We start from the raw sequence: 15,582 nt of genomic DNA on the forward strand, positions 1-15,582 counted from the left end.
TTACAGTTCTAAAAAGAATCACATGTTGAGCTTCTATTGTGTTATGGTTTCAATGCCCCCACCCCCTGAAATTCATGTTAAAACTTAATCCCCAATATGGTAGTCTTGAAAAGGTGTCCTTTAGAGGTACTTGGGTCATGAGAGTTCTGCCCTCATGAATAGATTAATCCACCCATGGATTAATGAGTTAATGGATTAATGGGTTATCATGGGAGTGGAACTGGTGGCTTTGTAAGAAGGGGAAGAGAAACCTGAGATAGCACACTCAGCCCCCTCACCATGTGATGCCCTGTGGAGCCTCAGGACTCTGCAGAGTTCCCATCAGCAAGAAGGCCCTCACCAGATACAACCACTCAGTCTTGGACTTCCCAGCCTCCAGAACTCTAAGAAATACATTCCTTTATAAATTACCTGGTTTCAGATATTCTGTTATAAGCAACAGAAAATGAACTAAGGCATATTTATTAGTCCCCTTTCCCATAAACTTCCAAATTGTTCTTCCAAATGGCAGAAAGGACAGGCAGGAGGAGGAGAAAGATGAATACATGTGAAAAAATACTGAAAGGTGTTTTGTATCTTTTTGAGAACATATGGACCCTCTAAAATATAGGAATGGCTAAGATGTGCCAATGGTACGATTTTTTATTGGTCAATCAGCAAGCATTTATTTAATGTTTCTTGAGGTTCCTACATTGTATTAAATATTGTGGGATATTCAAATTATTACATGACATAATCTCTTTCCTCCTGAAACTCTATAGATGTAGTTGTAGCAATAGGATCAACACACCAGAAACTTTACCAATTGGCTCTAAGTTATAGATTGCTGACTTAATATATAATAGTTTTTGAGAAGCATGACAGGATGGGGAAGGAAGCACTGATGTGGGATCAGAAGCCTAGAGTTCTAATCTTTAGTGATGGTGGGTGTGTCATTTAGCCTCTCTGAGATTTCTGTTTCCTCACCTAGAAAACGGACATCACAATTTCTGCTCTGCCTGCTTTGCAGGGCTATTGTGAAAACAAAACAAAGTAACGTTATGTGAAAGTACCATGAAGGCTTTAGGGCACTACACAAACTTAAGGGATTCTTGGTTAGGAGAGAAAGAAATCAAGAGGGGACTGAAGTGATTGCATTTGAAAGTATAATGGAGAGGCGAAGGCCTGAGGTTGAAGGTGAAGGAATGGGATGAAATGAACTAAAGAGACACAGGTTGGGGATGGAGAGGAGGAAAATAAACCTCACACCAACCTTATGAGGTACAGATGAAGAAACTGAGGCTTAGAGAGATTAAATAAATCAGCCAATGACAGAAAACTAGTAAGTGATCAAGCCAGGATATGAGTTCAGGATTGTCTGATCCCAGAGCTCTTACTCTTAAGCATTATGCTATACTGCTGGATAAAAAACAGAGACAAAAAACAAAAACAAACAAACAAAAAACACCCTGATTTGTATATGGCTCAGTGAAGAGATGAAATCAACTATAACCAAGGGACATATTACAAATTATGGGAAAGAAGACTGATTAGGTTTCAGGGGACCCCTTTGTTGATTACTTGTATTGTACTTAGAACTTATTTTCAAAATTTAAATGCAATTTTAGAATTTATTTTCACAATTTACTCAAATAAATAAATATGGCAACTAGACTGTACCATAGAATATTATGTGAGTGGCCCAAAGTCATGCACCCACTAACAGTAAGGTTGGCATTGGAATTGAATCCCAAAATTTTCAGGCTGTTGATCTACTGTGCTGCAATCATGGCCCGGATAGAGGGAGCCAGTGTTTTCTCTCACCCAGGACTACAAAGTGCAGACAAGACATGCCAACTTCACCAGGCTTCTTTCCTTCTTCCCCTTCTTTCTTCTACCTACCTTCTTGGTCCCCAGCGTCAGTCACCCTCCCTGACCCATATGCTCATCCCTCTAAGCACACCCAAGTTGTGGGGCTGCATTGCCAAAGGGACTGCCACTCATGCGAGGCTCATCTAATATGCCTGGTGACCAATAAATGTATAAAGTGCACCCTTCCTTTCTCAGTGTCATTATCCTACATGAATCTGAAGAGAAAGACTATAAAATTAAATTGTGAAAACCTGATTATATAAAGCTGTCTGAGCATATTTTTTAACATTCCAGATACAACGAATTCATTTATTTAATGTTCTGAACTATCAATTTGTATTCAAAATTATGGAAGAAATTTAATTGTATTATAATCTGTAGAAGAACTTCACATTTTTATTTTCCTGAAGCCCATTTTGTTTTTGATTTTTGACTTTTAGAAAAGGGAACCACATTTTTTTTTACTCATCTAATTATCCCTTTGTATTACTAATTATTTATAATACCTTAGGGATTTTTTTTTTCTTTTCTAGCCTAAACTTGAGAAGAAAAGATATTTCCTCTTTGGAATGCTGTGTGGACTCTCCTTATTCAATTTAAATGTTGCTAACCTTCCTTTCCCACTGGCTCTGTATAAAAAACTTCTGGACCAAAAGCCATCATTGGAAGATTTAAAAGAACTCAGTCCTCGGTTGGGGAAGTAAGTAAATATAATGCTTTTTCAGGACTGTATCTAGTAAGCCTCAGTTGTTTAGACATAAATAATCTTACACACAGAGAGACAGATACGGTCTTCAATTTCAATAATGTATGCTCTTGAGAGGAATTTGAATTTTAGCATGATTTATAATTGAGTAAACCTTCAAAATGGAGGAAAGCTGAATGTTCCTCTAATTATTAACAAGTAGAAGAAACAAGAGTTCTGGCCTGGTCTCTTGACTTTATTCAGGTGGAAACAGTTGCTTCAGAGAGCACAATATATATGTGCATCATCACCCATATAAATATTTATGACTATACAAGGGTGTGTGTGTGTGTGCCTGTGTGTGTGTGTGTGTGTGTAAGTCTAATAAAAAAACTGAAAATATGCTCACCCTAACTAGTAATTCAGGGAATAAATAAAAATGAGATGTCATTTTTCTACTTACAGATTGACACTTATTAAAAAGTTTTTCTTACAGTGTTGGCAAAAAATTGGGGGAAAGGACTCTCTTCTCGTGTACTGTTAGTGTAAGAATATATTGGCTAGATGTGTGCTGGAGCAGGGGTTCTCAGCCTTGGCAATACTGACCTTTTGGCCTGTTTAATTCTTTGTTGTGGGAGACTGTCCTGGGCATTGTGGGATGTTTAGCAGCATTTGGGATCACACCCACTGGATGCCAGTAGCAACCTTCCCTCCAAGTGTGACAACAAAAGATGTCTCCAGACTTTGCTGAATGACCCCTAGGGGACAAAGTCATCCCTGGTTCAGAATCACTGTCTAGAGGAAACAGCTCATTTTTGTAATTTCCATGAAGATGTAGCAGTGTCTACGTGGTAACAATGGTCCAACAAATCAAACTGTAAATAGAGGTAAACTCTAGGGAAAGGGAATGAGAAGATGGAGGATAGGAAATTTATATTATATTTTATACATTTCTATATTATTCATAATTTTTTCCATTTAAAATTACTTGTGAAACTTTATAAGATCAATAAATATAATTTTTAAAACCAAAATCTTCATTAGGAGTTTGCAAGAAGTTCTAAATGATGATGCTGATGACATTGGAGATGCGCTCTGCATACGCTTTTCTGTGAGTACTAATGAAAGCCAAATTATAGTTTAGCTTTAATCTGTTTCTAAAAAATAATTTTTATTATAGTATCTTAAATTTGGGATCCTTTTTTTTTTTTTTTAATTGAGGCAGAGTCTCACTCTGTCACCCAGGCTGGAGTACAATGGTGTGATCTTGGCTCACTGCAGCCTCCGTCTCCTGGGTTCAAGTGATTCTCCTGCCTCAGCCTCCTAAGTAGCTGGGACTATGGGCATGCGACACCATGCCTGGCTAATTTTTGTATTCTTTGTAGAGACGGGTTTTTGCTATGTTGGCCAGGCTGGTCTCTAACTCCTGGCCTCAAGTGATCCACCTGTCTCAGCTTCCCAAAGTGCTAGGATTACAGGGATGAGCCATTGTGCCTGGCCCCTGGGACCTCTTTTTTAAAAGACATTTTATTTCTGTACTGCAAGACTTTCCCCTTATCTTCTTCTCATGTCTATATACTCTCAAATAAAGTGAAGCTATGGTGATTATTCAACTAGTGTAAATAATTTAACAACTAAACGATAATTTAGGCATGAAAGTAATGTACCACATGTACTAGGGTAGGCTTTTTTGCTTTCACATGTATTTACAAGGCTGAACTACATAAAAAATTATTTAGCTCCAAGTTTTCAGTTACATAGGGGAAAATGTATTGGCAATAATGATATTATGGGTGGTTGATTATTCAAACTTACTTTGATATTTGGTACCTGATACATTTTGGTTACAGATACACTGGGACCAAAATGATGTTGACTTAATTCCAAATGGGATCTCCATACCTGTGGACCAAAGCAACAAGTAAGTTTTGACAGCTAGAATATCTGTTTTGAATATACTGTACATAAAATGTTGTATCACTATTATTTAAAAATGTATTTTTAAATATGGTTCACGCCTGTAATCCCAGCAATTTGGGAGGCTGAGGCAGGTGGATCACTTAAGGCCAGGAGTTCAAGACCAGCCGGGCCAACATGGTGAAACCCCGTCTCTACTACAAAAATTAGCCAGGTGTGGTGGCACATGCCTGTAGTCTCAGCTACTCAGGAGGCTGAGGATTGCTTGAACCCAGGAAGTGGAGGTTGCAGTGAGCCGGGATTGTGCAACTGCACTCTAGCCTGGGCAACAGAGTGAGACTATGTCTCAAAAAAAAAAAAAAAAAGTATTTTAGCTTCTCAGGTGATTGTTTTAGCTCCTAATCTTTTAGAAAAAAAGAAGCTTTTAAGATAAAAGAAAAGGAGAAAGAATTCAGGGTTCAATATTTCCTTTGTAGCTCTTTTTACTATTTATTCATTTAGCAAATATTTTTGAGCTCCTATTCTGTACCAGACTCTATTCTAGGTTCTGGAGATACAGTAGTCAAAAAGACAGACAAAATTTGGAGCTTAAATTCCAGTGGGGCAGAAAGACAATACACAAATGAATCATTATTATTTTTAATAGAGATGGAGTCTTGCCATGCTGCCCAGGCTGGTCTCGAATTCCTGAGCTCAGGCAGTCCTCACACCTCAGCCTCCCAAAGTACTGGGATTACAAGGGTGAGCCACCGCACCTGGCCACAAATGAATTATTATGTAATATAATGTCAGATAAGGATGAGCACTCTGAAGAAAATTAAAACCGATTAAGAAACTAGAGAGTTCCAGGTGGTGGTATGCTGGAGCTCACTAGTACCAGCTTGTGAGAGCTGATTGTTAAATTTTCAAAAATGTTAAGAGTTTATTATCAAAGTATTAGTAGCTGAAAATCAGCCATGGTGGGAATATTAACACCACAGAAATTCGCCAATGCTGCAAATATGTGTCCCCTCCCCTCCCACTCCTTTTCAGAGAGCTGGTTGTTAGATATTTACCAGCACACCAATGGTTACAGGGGAAGGCAGACAAGAGTTGATTTAGATAGGCTAGTCCACAAAGGCTGCCCAAAGTGTGGGAGACAATCATGTCTCTGATGGAAATGCCTCCAGTAGCAACCCTGCCATCAGGAAATTAATCATTTAGTAGAAATTACATCCTGTAGTATAAGACAGACCTTGCAGGAATAATTTTCACAAAGTGACAAGTGTTGTGAGAGGGGACAAGCAAAGGAACAGAAGGATCAACCCTGAGAAAGTCTTACTTATATTGAAATCTAATGGATGGTACAAGTTATCAGGTAAAGAAGAAATGCTGCATTCTGTGGCCTAACTACAAAAGAGAGACAAGACCCATGAACTAAAGGTCAGTATGGCCAGAAGTGAAAATGGAAGTGGGAGCTGGGCACCATGGTGCATACTTGTAGTCTCACCTACTCAGGAGGCTGTGGCAGGAGGATCGCTTGAGGCCAGGAGTCCAAGTCCAACCTGGGCAACATAGGGAGACCCCATCTCTTAAAAAAAAGAAAGAAAAAGAAAGGAAAGAGAAAGAAAGAAGGAACAAAGAAAAGGGAAGGGAAAGGGAAAGGGAAGAGGAAGGGAAGGGAAGGAAAGAAAAAATGGAAGTGGGAAGAGGCTGCTTGCTGAGACTGGCAAGGTCAGATAATTGAGGGAGGAGGTAGGGTTGGGAAGGCCTGTTGATCCCTGCTAAGGAGGTTTGGAATTTACCCCAAGGGCAATGGGAAGCCTTTGAAAGACTTTAAGCAAGAGAATGACATATTCAGATTCATGTTTTAAAAAAATCCTCCTGACTGCAGTGAGGAAAGTGAGCCAAATAGTTTTAAACCTTCTGATTATATTTTCTAAATTTCTTTCTTCTAGCTGACCAGGTTTTGGTCACAATACAACATTCTTGTGCTATATAGAAGTAATTTACTTTTCCTTCTCAATAGAAATAAGAACAAAGTATAGAATCTTTTAATCATTGGCCTTTTCCTTTCTTTCTTTCTTTTTTTTTTTTTGCTTCCCTCAAGGAAAGACTATGTTTCTAAGTATATTGATTACATTTTCAACGTCTCTGTAAAAGCAGTTTATGAGGAATTTCAGAGAGGATTTTATAGAGTCTGTGAGAAGGAGATACTTAGACATTTCTACCCGGAAGAACTAATGACAGCAATCATTGGAAATACTGATTATGACTGGAAACAATTTGAACAGGTAGGTGACACCTAAAGTGCCCCAATTTTTCCAAACAACTTCTATATATTCCACCCCACTCAAATCATTTTTCTCCCTCTTTCTCTCAAGAATTCAAAGTATGAGCAAGGATACCAAAAATCACATCCTACTATACAGTTGTTTTGGAAGGCTTTCCACAAACTAACCTTGGATGAAAAGAAAAAATTCCTCTGTAAGTACTGTGGTACTAGATGGACACATAATTATATATCTTTTAAAAAGGTACAGTCTTGTTTAGAATGAAGCCATTGAAGTGGCCTCATTGTCTGGGGTGACACCCAAGGTTCTTTGTCTCATGGCCATGGAGATCAAGGACATGGACACACACAAAGGGTGAGGTATAGAGCAGAAACTTAATAGGCGAAGAAAAGAGAATAGCTCTCTGCTACAGAGAGGGGTCCCAGAAAAATGAGTTGCTGATCTGTGGTGAAATGCAGGGTTTTTTATAGATGAGCTAGTGAGGAGGTGGTGTCTGATCTACATAGGGCATGAAAAATGAGTTAGGACCAGGTGTACCATCCGCATAGGGCACGAATCTCTGGCAGCCCCTACCCAAATCTTTGATTATATAGGTGGGTAGCTACTCCATGGTGCTTATTTCTTTCTTACTGTGCATGTGCTAAAAAAGAGGGGAGGTGGAACCCCCATGGTGGATATGCCTGGTCCCAGGTTGCCCTTTCTATTGGTGGAGCTGCTGGCATTCCCCCGTGCTAGCTTCCAGCCTTCTTATCTATGTTTGCAGCCCGATATTCCAGGCTGCTCTTTGTTAGAAAAGAAGTGATTTCTTGGACTGCTTTTTGTTAGAAGGGAAGTTCTGCTGAGGACTCTTTTGCCCTCACTATCTGCCTAAAATAATTGTCTATCTCTATATCACCATTCTTGCCAGTGGGTCACATGTGTTAGTGGCAGAGCAAGGATGAGAACCCAGGCTCCCTACCTTCTAGACCAGCATTCTTTCTCTTACTCAAGCCTGTTTCTTTTTCTTTTTAAGTAGAGATTTGCTATTTTACTACTTTTTCTACACTGACTTTTTCTGCACCCTCTTTCCTCACTTCAGCTGCCTCCTAAGCCTTTTATCTCACGTTCCTATCTTCATCTAATTATCTAAGTCCTATGATGTTCGAATGATGCAAACTATCTGTTTTATAGTAATATATCATTTAGAATAATGGCAACAACAACTGATGATAATAATAGCAGCAGCAGCATTTACTGCGTGCTTATTCTGTGCCATGCACTATGCTGACTGTTTTGTATCTATTACCTACCTTTTTCCTAACAGCAACTCTATGAGGTAGGTACTATTCTTTTTTCCCCATTTCAGACATGAGGAAAAAGAGGCTTGGAGCATTTAGTAGCTTGCCCATGTTCAGACAGCTGGTAAGTATGGGAACCAGAATAGAATCCATCAGGCTGACTTGAGCACTAAGCTCTGTAGCCTCATGGTATAAGAACTTCTCTTGGTGGGAACCCTAAGGTTTCTCTAGGGCATACTTAATGACTTCTCTCACCATCTCATCCCATTCGTCAGCTCTTCCTGAGTTACACGTCTTTCTTCTTGATATTTTTGTTGCTACTAAGGATGCTGGAGGACAATTCCAACTTGTCCACAGATCCAACCTATTTCTCTATAAGCCCAAGCTGCCTTTCTAATCTTCTCTCTTAATGGGAAACTTTTGATTCAGCCCAGTGGTTCAGCTGTCTGTACACCCCATGAGTTCACTTCTTCCCACCTGTGGCTTTTTCCTGAGCTTTGTCCCCTGCCTTGAAAGCTCAGCCAAATCCTGTCTTGAGAAATAGCCTGGTGTGACCTCTGTGAAGTCTCTCTGACCACTCAGCCTGGTGTTTCTCTCCCTGCTGAATCCTTTAAGCTCCTAACCTCATTCTTCCTAGATGAGCTAAATAAACTTCCTTCTTGCTACTATCTTTTCATGCATATAATTTTCCCCCAACTACACCATGAACTCATTGAGGACAAAGACCAAATATCATAATTTTTCTACACTCAACATGGCCTAGGACAGTTCTCTCTGCCTAAGGACATTCAATAAATACTTACTGAATGAAGTGATTAATTTCCTCTTTTTCATTATGTTTTACTCTTTCTATGAAATAACTTAACCAAATTTTATTCCTTTCTAGTTTTTCTTACAGGACGTGATAGGCTGCATGCAAGAGGCATACAGAAAATGGAAATAGTATTTCGCTGTCCTGAAACTTTCAGTGAAAGAGATCACCCAACATCAATAACTTGTCATTGTATTCTCTACCTCCCTAAGTATTCTACAATGGAAAGAATGGAGGAAGCACTTCAAGTAGCCATCAACAACAACAGAGGATTTGTCTCACCCATGCTCACATAGTCATAATCACCTCTGAGCGACTCAGGGTGGGCTTTCTCACACTTGGATCCTTCTGTTCTTCCTTACACCTAAATAATACAAGAGGTTAATGAATAGTGGTTAGAAGTAGTTGAGGGAGAGGTTGGGGGAATGGGGAGATGATGATGACGGTCAAAGGGCACAAAATCTCACACAAGACTGAGGCAGGAGAATAGGGTCCAGAGATAGGGATCTAAGGATGACTTGGACACACTCCCTGGCACTGAAGAGTCTGAACACTGGCCTGTGATTGGTCCATTCCAGGACCTTCATTTGCATAAGGCATCAAACCACATCAGCCTCTGATTGGCCATGGGCCAAACCTGCACTCTGGCAAATGATTGGTTCATTCCAGGACATTCATTTACATAAGGAGTCAAACCACACCAGTCTTGGATTGGCCGTGAGCCAATTCACCTCAGTCTCTAATTGGCTGTGAGTCAGTCTTTCATTTACATAGGGTGTAACCATCAAGAAACCTCTACAGGGTACTTAAGCCCCAGAAGATTTTGCTACCAGGGCTCTTGAGCCACTTGCTCTAGCCCACTCCCATCCTGTGGAATGTACTTTCACTTTTGCTCCTTCACTGCCTTGTGCTCCAATAAATCCACTCCTTCACCACCTGTTCATGCATGTCACTCAATTCTTTGTTCAACACACCAAGAACCTGTACATCTGATTATCAGAACCCTTAACCTAGTAACATATTTTAGCGAGCCAGTCAGGAGGTAAGCCCAAATTTGGGGATTTATTTTCTTTTATTCTATTGAGATTCCATTTGTGGCCATGGGCTGGAACTAAACTCCACATGGGACTCTCTCTATCTCTCCCCTTCTCTTTCTTTCCCTTTTCCAACTTGGGACCCTTGGCAAACAGCATTCTAAGCACAGAGACAACTGCAGGTCTCTTGCTAGGGCCACTGTCTGGTGAGACTGAAAGGTTTCTGTGTGTAAGCACCTAACCATCATCACCTGCTTCAGGTGGGGTCCTGAGTCCTTTTCTTTTTAGTCCTTCAGCAGCCATTTCCCAGTAGCTCCTTGGTAATTGAGGGCAACTGGCCCAGGCCACTCTCCAGTGTTGCCTGAAAGCCAAAGAGTGAGTGGGATAGCTGCCTGGCCTGGAAGTGGGATTCTTTTCTATCTTTCCTGGTTATAGTTCCTGAGCCCTACATGTGATGCAATTGGCAGTGGCGGCTTGTCCAGGGTGAATACATACACATTTCAGGTGGCTTTAACCCTCCTTTTCTTATGCTAAAATTCCCTCGTGGAGTCAGCCTGTCAGGGAATACAACAAATAGGGGCACAAGATAAATCCCTGCCGCCATGAGGTGCATGTTTTTGCGACTATAATATTATATTTATTTGCTGCTTATGTTGGGATAACATGTTTAGACCAATTAGAGATGTACCCCAAACCCAAAGGGCCAGGGCAATACGTAACTGACTATGGAGGCTCCAACAGCAAACATTAGCCTAAAGGTTACGGACCAACCACTTGGATAGGGAAAGTGCCCTGCTTCTTTTGTAAGGGACCACTTCTAGATCATTTGAGTTGAGTAGATCTGGTACTAAGAGAAGAATCCTGGTGGAGACTCTTGGATCACTGTATAAATTGCACAGTAGTGGATCCATGGGGAAATCTCTGCTCCTGGTTTATCTGGTACAGTCAGAGAGCACTATGCTCCCTTATTGAGAGGCCAGTCTCCAACAAGTTTAAATTAAGCAGTCTGCCATCCCTTGCCCTTCAAACTATAGTTATGACAATGGTTAAGGAAACCATTTGGGAAGAAACTATTATGGCCAGCTACAAGGATGCCAAAAGCCAAGAACCATATCCAAGAATGAAGGGAATCATACTAGGCCATTGTCTATGAAGGGAAAGCATTCAAAGCAGCACTGGTGCCCACCTAAGGTCAGAGATGTCTGACACTCTAAGATTGGACCCCAAAGGGGGACTCCTTGGTAGATCCAATCCTAGGCCACAGCATCTCTGAAGGGGAAGCCCCTAGATGGAGGTTCTGAAGTCTAGTATTAAATCCTCCTCAGAATTTTTTCTCTCTTACAAACAGCAATAGGAAATAATCCATCCATACCACCTGACTCCCCACTCAGCTGCATCCTCAATAATTGGAACCAATTTAACCCTGACAATATAGTAAGGAAATATTTGTGTTTTTTTACTGTAATACCGTTTGGCCCCAGTATCCTCTAGATAGCCAGGAGCAATGGCTAGTCAATAGGAGTCTCAGTCATGACACTATCCTGCAATTAGACTTATTTTGCAAAAGGCAGGGTAAATGGTCAGAAATACCATGTTTAAGCCTTTATGGCCCTGCACCAAAACCCTTCAATTTGTAAGGCTTCCAAATTTTGCCCTCAAAGAGAAAAAATTCCTAAAGTAGAACCGGATGTTATAGATGACCCCTTTCTGCAAGGGCCACCGTTTCTTAGGGGGAACTGCAACCACCTCCATACAACCCCTTGCCAAGTGCTCCTGAGGATCAAACCCAGGAACAGGAGCCGGGAACTCCACTAAGTTTCCCCACACACTTCTAGGGGAACACCTTATTCAATCCCTGTCCAGCTCTATTTCCCCTAAGGGAAGTAGCAGGAGTTGAGGAGCTAATCTAAGTGGAGGCCCCCTTCTCCATAACTGATATACAGCAATGAAAGGATAAGTTAGGAATTTATTCTGAGAACCCCAGGAGATTTGCAGACGGCTTCCAAACTTTAACCTTAGCCTTCGATCTCTCACAGAAAGATGTTCAATGTATCCTGGCAACTTGTTGCACTCCTCTGGAGAAAGAATGTATTTCTGAGGCCGCCCAACGTGAAGCAAACAAGCTGTTTGCCGGAAACTCCAAGGGCAATTGCCTGGGCCCAGATACAGTCCCCATCACTGAGTGGAACTGGAACTATAACACCCCTATGGGAATGAACAACCCAGCCAAATTCCTTGAAGCTCACCTGGGAGGAACGAGAAAGGAAATGACTAAGGCAGTAAATTAAGGGAAATTACACAGGTTAAGGAGGAAAGCTATATTTTATAGTAGATTGGAAAAGGCTTCTAAAAAATACACCAACCTGGACCCTCCCTCTCCTGAAGGCAAAGTACTAATGGCACAGGATTTCATTAGCCAAGCTGCCCTGGACATTAGGCATAAAATCCAGAAGCTACACATGGGACCACAAACTAATCAAAATCAGCTTATTGATACCACCTGCATGGTATATAACAATCGTGATCTGGAGGAAGTGGAAAGGGAATACACTAAAGAAAAATAGCCAAAATTATGGCAACTGTCACTGGTGATGCCCTAAATGCCCAAAAGGCATCCAAGGAAAACCCAAAGGGTCACAAGGACAATGCCGGCAAAAGCTCTGGTTACAAGTGCAAGAAAAATGGGCACTAGGCAAAGGACTGCACTAAGCCCACGCAGGGCCTGTGCTGCCAATGTGAGGGCACCAGTCGCGACCTCTGGCACTGAGATAATTGACTGCCCCTGCTCCCACCAAGGGGCTCCATCAGTCAAAACTCTAGCAGCACATAAGGAGGAATCAGATGAAGACTCATGGGACCCAGGGACATCATCACTACCACTTAGGATCCCTGGGTAACTCTGGACGTCATGGGCACCAAAATTAACTCACATGCCAAGCAGCAGCTTCACTTGGAATGGCTGAATTCTATAGAATATAAATCCCAAATTTCGGGCACATAGCAAAGCCCCTTTACAAGGCAACAAGGGGACCTTAAGATGAGCCAATGGAATGAACCCTAGAAATGAGGGAGACTTTCACCAAGTTAAAATGGGCTCTCAGCCAGGCTCCTGCACTCAGCATTCCAAACCTCACCAAGCCCTTCCTGTATGTAGCAGAAAAGAAAGGCATAGCAGTGGGAGTGCTTACTCAGAAGTTGAGAACAGAGCCTAGGCCCATTGCATACTTTTCTTTTTTGAGATGGAGTCTTGTTCTGTCTCCCAGGCTGGAGTACACTGGCACAATCTCGGTTCACTGCAACCTCCAGCTCCTGGATTCAAGTCATTCTCCTGCCTCAGCCTCCCAAGTAGCTGGGATTACAGGTGCCTGTCACCACCATGCCCCAGCAAATTTTTGTATTTCAGTAGAGACAGGGTTTCACCATGTTGGCCAGGGTGGTCTTGAATTCCTGATCTCAAGCAATCCACCCACCTTGGCCTCCCAAAATGTTGGAATTACAGGTGTGAGCCACTGCGCCCAGTTGTTGCATACTTTTCAAAGAAATAAGATGGTAGCCACCAGGTGGCCCAGCTGCCTGCAGGCAATAGCAGCCACTGCTATTTTGGTTGAAGAAGCTATAAAAATTACTATAGGCTGGCCAGGCGTGGTGGCTCACTCCTGTAATCCCACCACTTTGGGAGGCCAAGGTGGGCGGATCACCTGAGGTCGGGAGTTGGAGACCAGCCTGACCAACGTGGAGAAACCTTGTCTCTACTAAAAATACAAAATTAGCCGGGGGTGCTGGTACATGCCTGTAATCCCAGCTACTCGGGAGGATGAGGCAGGAGAATTGCTTGAACCCAGGAGGCGGAGGTTATGGTGAGCCCAGATCGCACCATTGCACTCCAGCCTGGGCAACAAGAGCAAAACTCCGCCTAAAAAATAAATAAATAAATAAACAAAAATTACTCTAGACCAGCCACAACTCCCCACCAGTCCTAGAGATAAAAGGACATATCTGGATGACAGGAGAAAGATTAAATACGAGGCAGCACTCCTAGATAATCCAGAGATCACAGTTAAGACCTGACCCAGCTCTATTAGTCTGTTCTCATGCTGCTAGTAAAGACATACCCGAGACTGGGTAATTTATAAAGGAAAGAGGTTTAACTGACTCACAGTTCCACATGACTGGGGAGGCCTCACAATCATGGCTGGTGGAAGGCAAAGGAGAAGCAAAGTCATGTCTTACATGGCAGCAGGCAAGACAGTGTGTGCTGGGGAACTCTCTATAAAATCATCAGATCTAGTGAGACTGATTCACTATCATGAGAACAGCATGGAAAGACCCACCCCCATGATTCAATTACCTCCCACCAGGTTGTGGCAGGCCAGTTCTCCCTGACAATCACACAGACAGGCCTGTATATCACTCCAGTTAACACTGACAGATTTCCACAGCACTGCCTTAACATTTAGCAAATAGTTAAGCCTAGGGAAACTGGTGCCCAGACATCAAAGCTACAAATGAAACATATGTCATATGGTCAGCAGGCTTCTCCCTAACCTGGAGCAAGTCAAAATAATAGAGACAGTGTTACATTCCTAGTGCTAGGACCCATCTCGGATAGACGGAATCTGAGACAGTTCAAGGTAACGGTGGCAGCTGTTTGAATAGATTTATTAGAGTCTAAGGCAGCTCTCTGGACCAAGCTGCTAAGGAGATAAGATAGAAATAATCACTCTGGTACCACAGTAGACAGGCCTTGAAGGTACTGGGGCCATTTTAATCAAACTTACCAAGCATTTTTTGCCTCTGACCTTCTAGTTGAAACAAAATTAGTTACAGAGAGACTTAGGCGAATGCTATACTGCACGTAGGCACATAACCCCAACCTATACATGCACTACGAAAATTGTAACACTTTGGGTTGGTCTGGTGGAATTATCTCTGGCCTTCTCCCTGTATCCAGTTACATCAATAAATTCCATTCTTTCCTAGTTTGTCTGCTTCTCCTTATTGGGCCTTGAGAAAACGCAGCCAGACCCAGCTTGGTTCCGGGAACAGGGTCCCTCCCACGACACATGGAAATTATGGGAGCTACAATTCAAGATGAGATATGGGTGGGGACACAGCCAAACCATATCACCAGCCGCACTGCTACCTATGGGCACCATAACCAATCATTCCTGTGAGCAGATCATTGTACACAGATATGGGAGCCAGCCTCTTTTATCTTTTAGATCAGCCTCTTCCAGACCCTGTGGATAACTGGTTTACAGACAGTAGCAGCTTTGTGCTAAATGGGGAGCACCAAGCTAGATACGCAATAGTGAATTACACTATTTTTGAAGTCCAGCTACTGCCCCCAGGCACATTGACACAAAGGCTGAGATCATTGTTCTTACTCAAGCATTAAGGTTGGGACAAGGGGCCGGCACAGTGGCTCACGCCTGTAATCCCAGCACTTTGGGAGGCCGAGGCAAGTAGATCACCTGAGGTCAGGAGTTCAAGACCAGCCTGACCGATATGGTGAACCCCCATCTCTACTAGAAATACAAAAATTAGCCGGGCGTGGTGGTGTGTGCCTGTAGTCCCAGCTACTTGGGAGGCTGAGGCAGGAGAATTGCTTGAACCTGGGAGGCGGAGGTTTCAGTGAATTGAGCTCGTACCACTGCACTCCAGCCTGGGCGACAGAGCAAAACTCTGTCTCAAAAAAAAAAAAGTTGGGACAAGCAAAGAAAGCTAACATCTA

General features: G+C 42.2%; 1 protein-coding gene and 1 long non-coding RNA gene across 3 annotated transcripts in view; one reads left to right on the forward strand and one right to left on the reverse strand.

Annotated features, from left to right (window-relative positions):
* HERC6 (HECT and RLD domain containing E3 ubiquitin protein ligase family member 6) overlaps positions 1–9,751 on the forward strand; it is a 125,157-nt gene extending 115,406 nt beyond the window's left edge. For both annotated transcript variants that reach the window (XM_054485345.2, XM_063663879.1), the window contains 6 exons: positions 2,385–2,551; positions 3,581–3,647; positions 4,387–4,457; positions 6,543–6,726; positions 6,817–6,919; positions 8,890–9,751. In XM_054485345.2, coding sequence (XP_054341320.1) covers positions 2,385–2,551; positions 3,581–3,647; positions 4,387–4,457; positions 6,543–6,726; positions 6,817–6,919; positions 8,890–9,110 — 813 coding nt within the window. In that variant the 3' untranslated portion in view covers positions 9,111–9,751. The remainder of the gene's footprint in view (positions 1–2,384; positions 2,552–3,580; positions 3,648–4,386; positions 4,458–6,542; positions 6,727–6,816; positions 6,920–8,889) is intronic.
* LOC129035156 (uncharacterized) overlaps positions 1–15,582 on the reverse strand; it is a 44,804-nt gene that overhangs the window by 21,720 nt on the left and 7,502 nt on the right. Inside the window, exons 2-3 of the long non-coding RNA XR_008502128.1 lie at positions 9,121–9,178; positions 4,352–4,438 (exon numbers count right to left, since the gene is read on the reverse strand). This is a non-coding gene — a long non-coding RNA (uncharacterized LOC129035156). The remainder of the gene's footprint in view (positions 1–4,351; positions 4,439–9,120; positions 9,179–15,582) is intronic.

This window comes from Pongo pygmaeus, chromosome 3, assembly GCF_028885625.2.
Source record: "Pongo pygmaeus isolate AG05252 chromosome 3, NHGRI_mPonPyg2-v2.0_pri, whole genome shotgun sequence".
In the NCBI taxonomy this organism is placed as follows: Eukaryota; Metazoa; Chordata; class Mammalia; order Primates; family Hominidae; genus Pongo; species Pongo pygmaeus.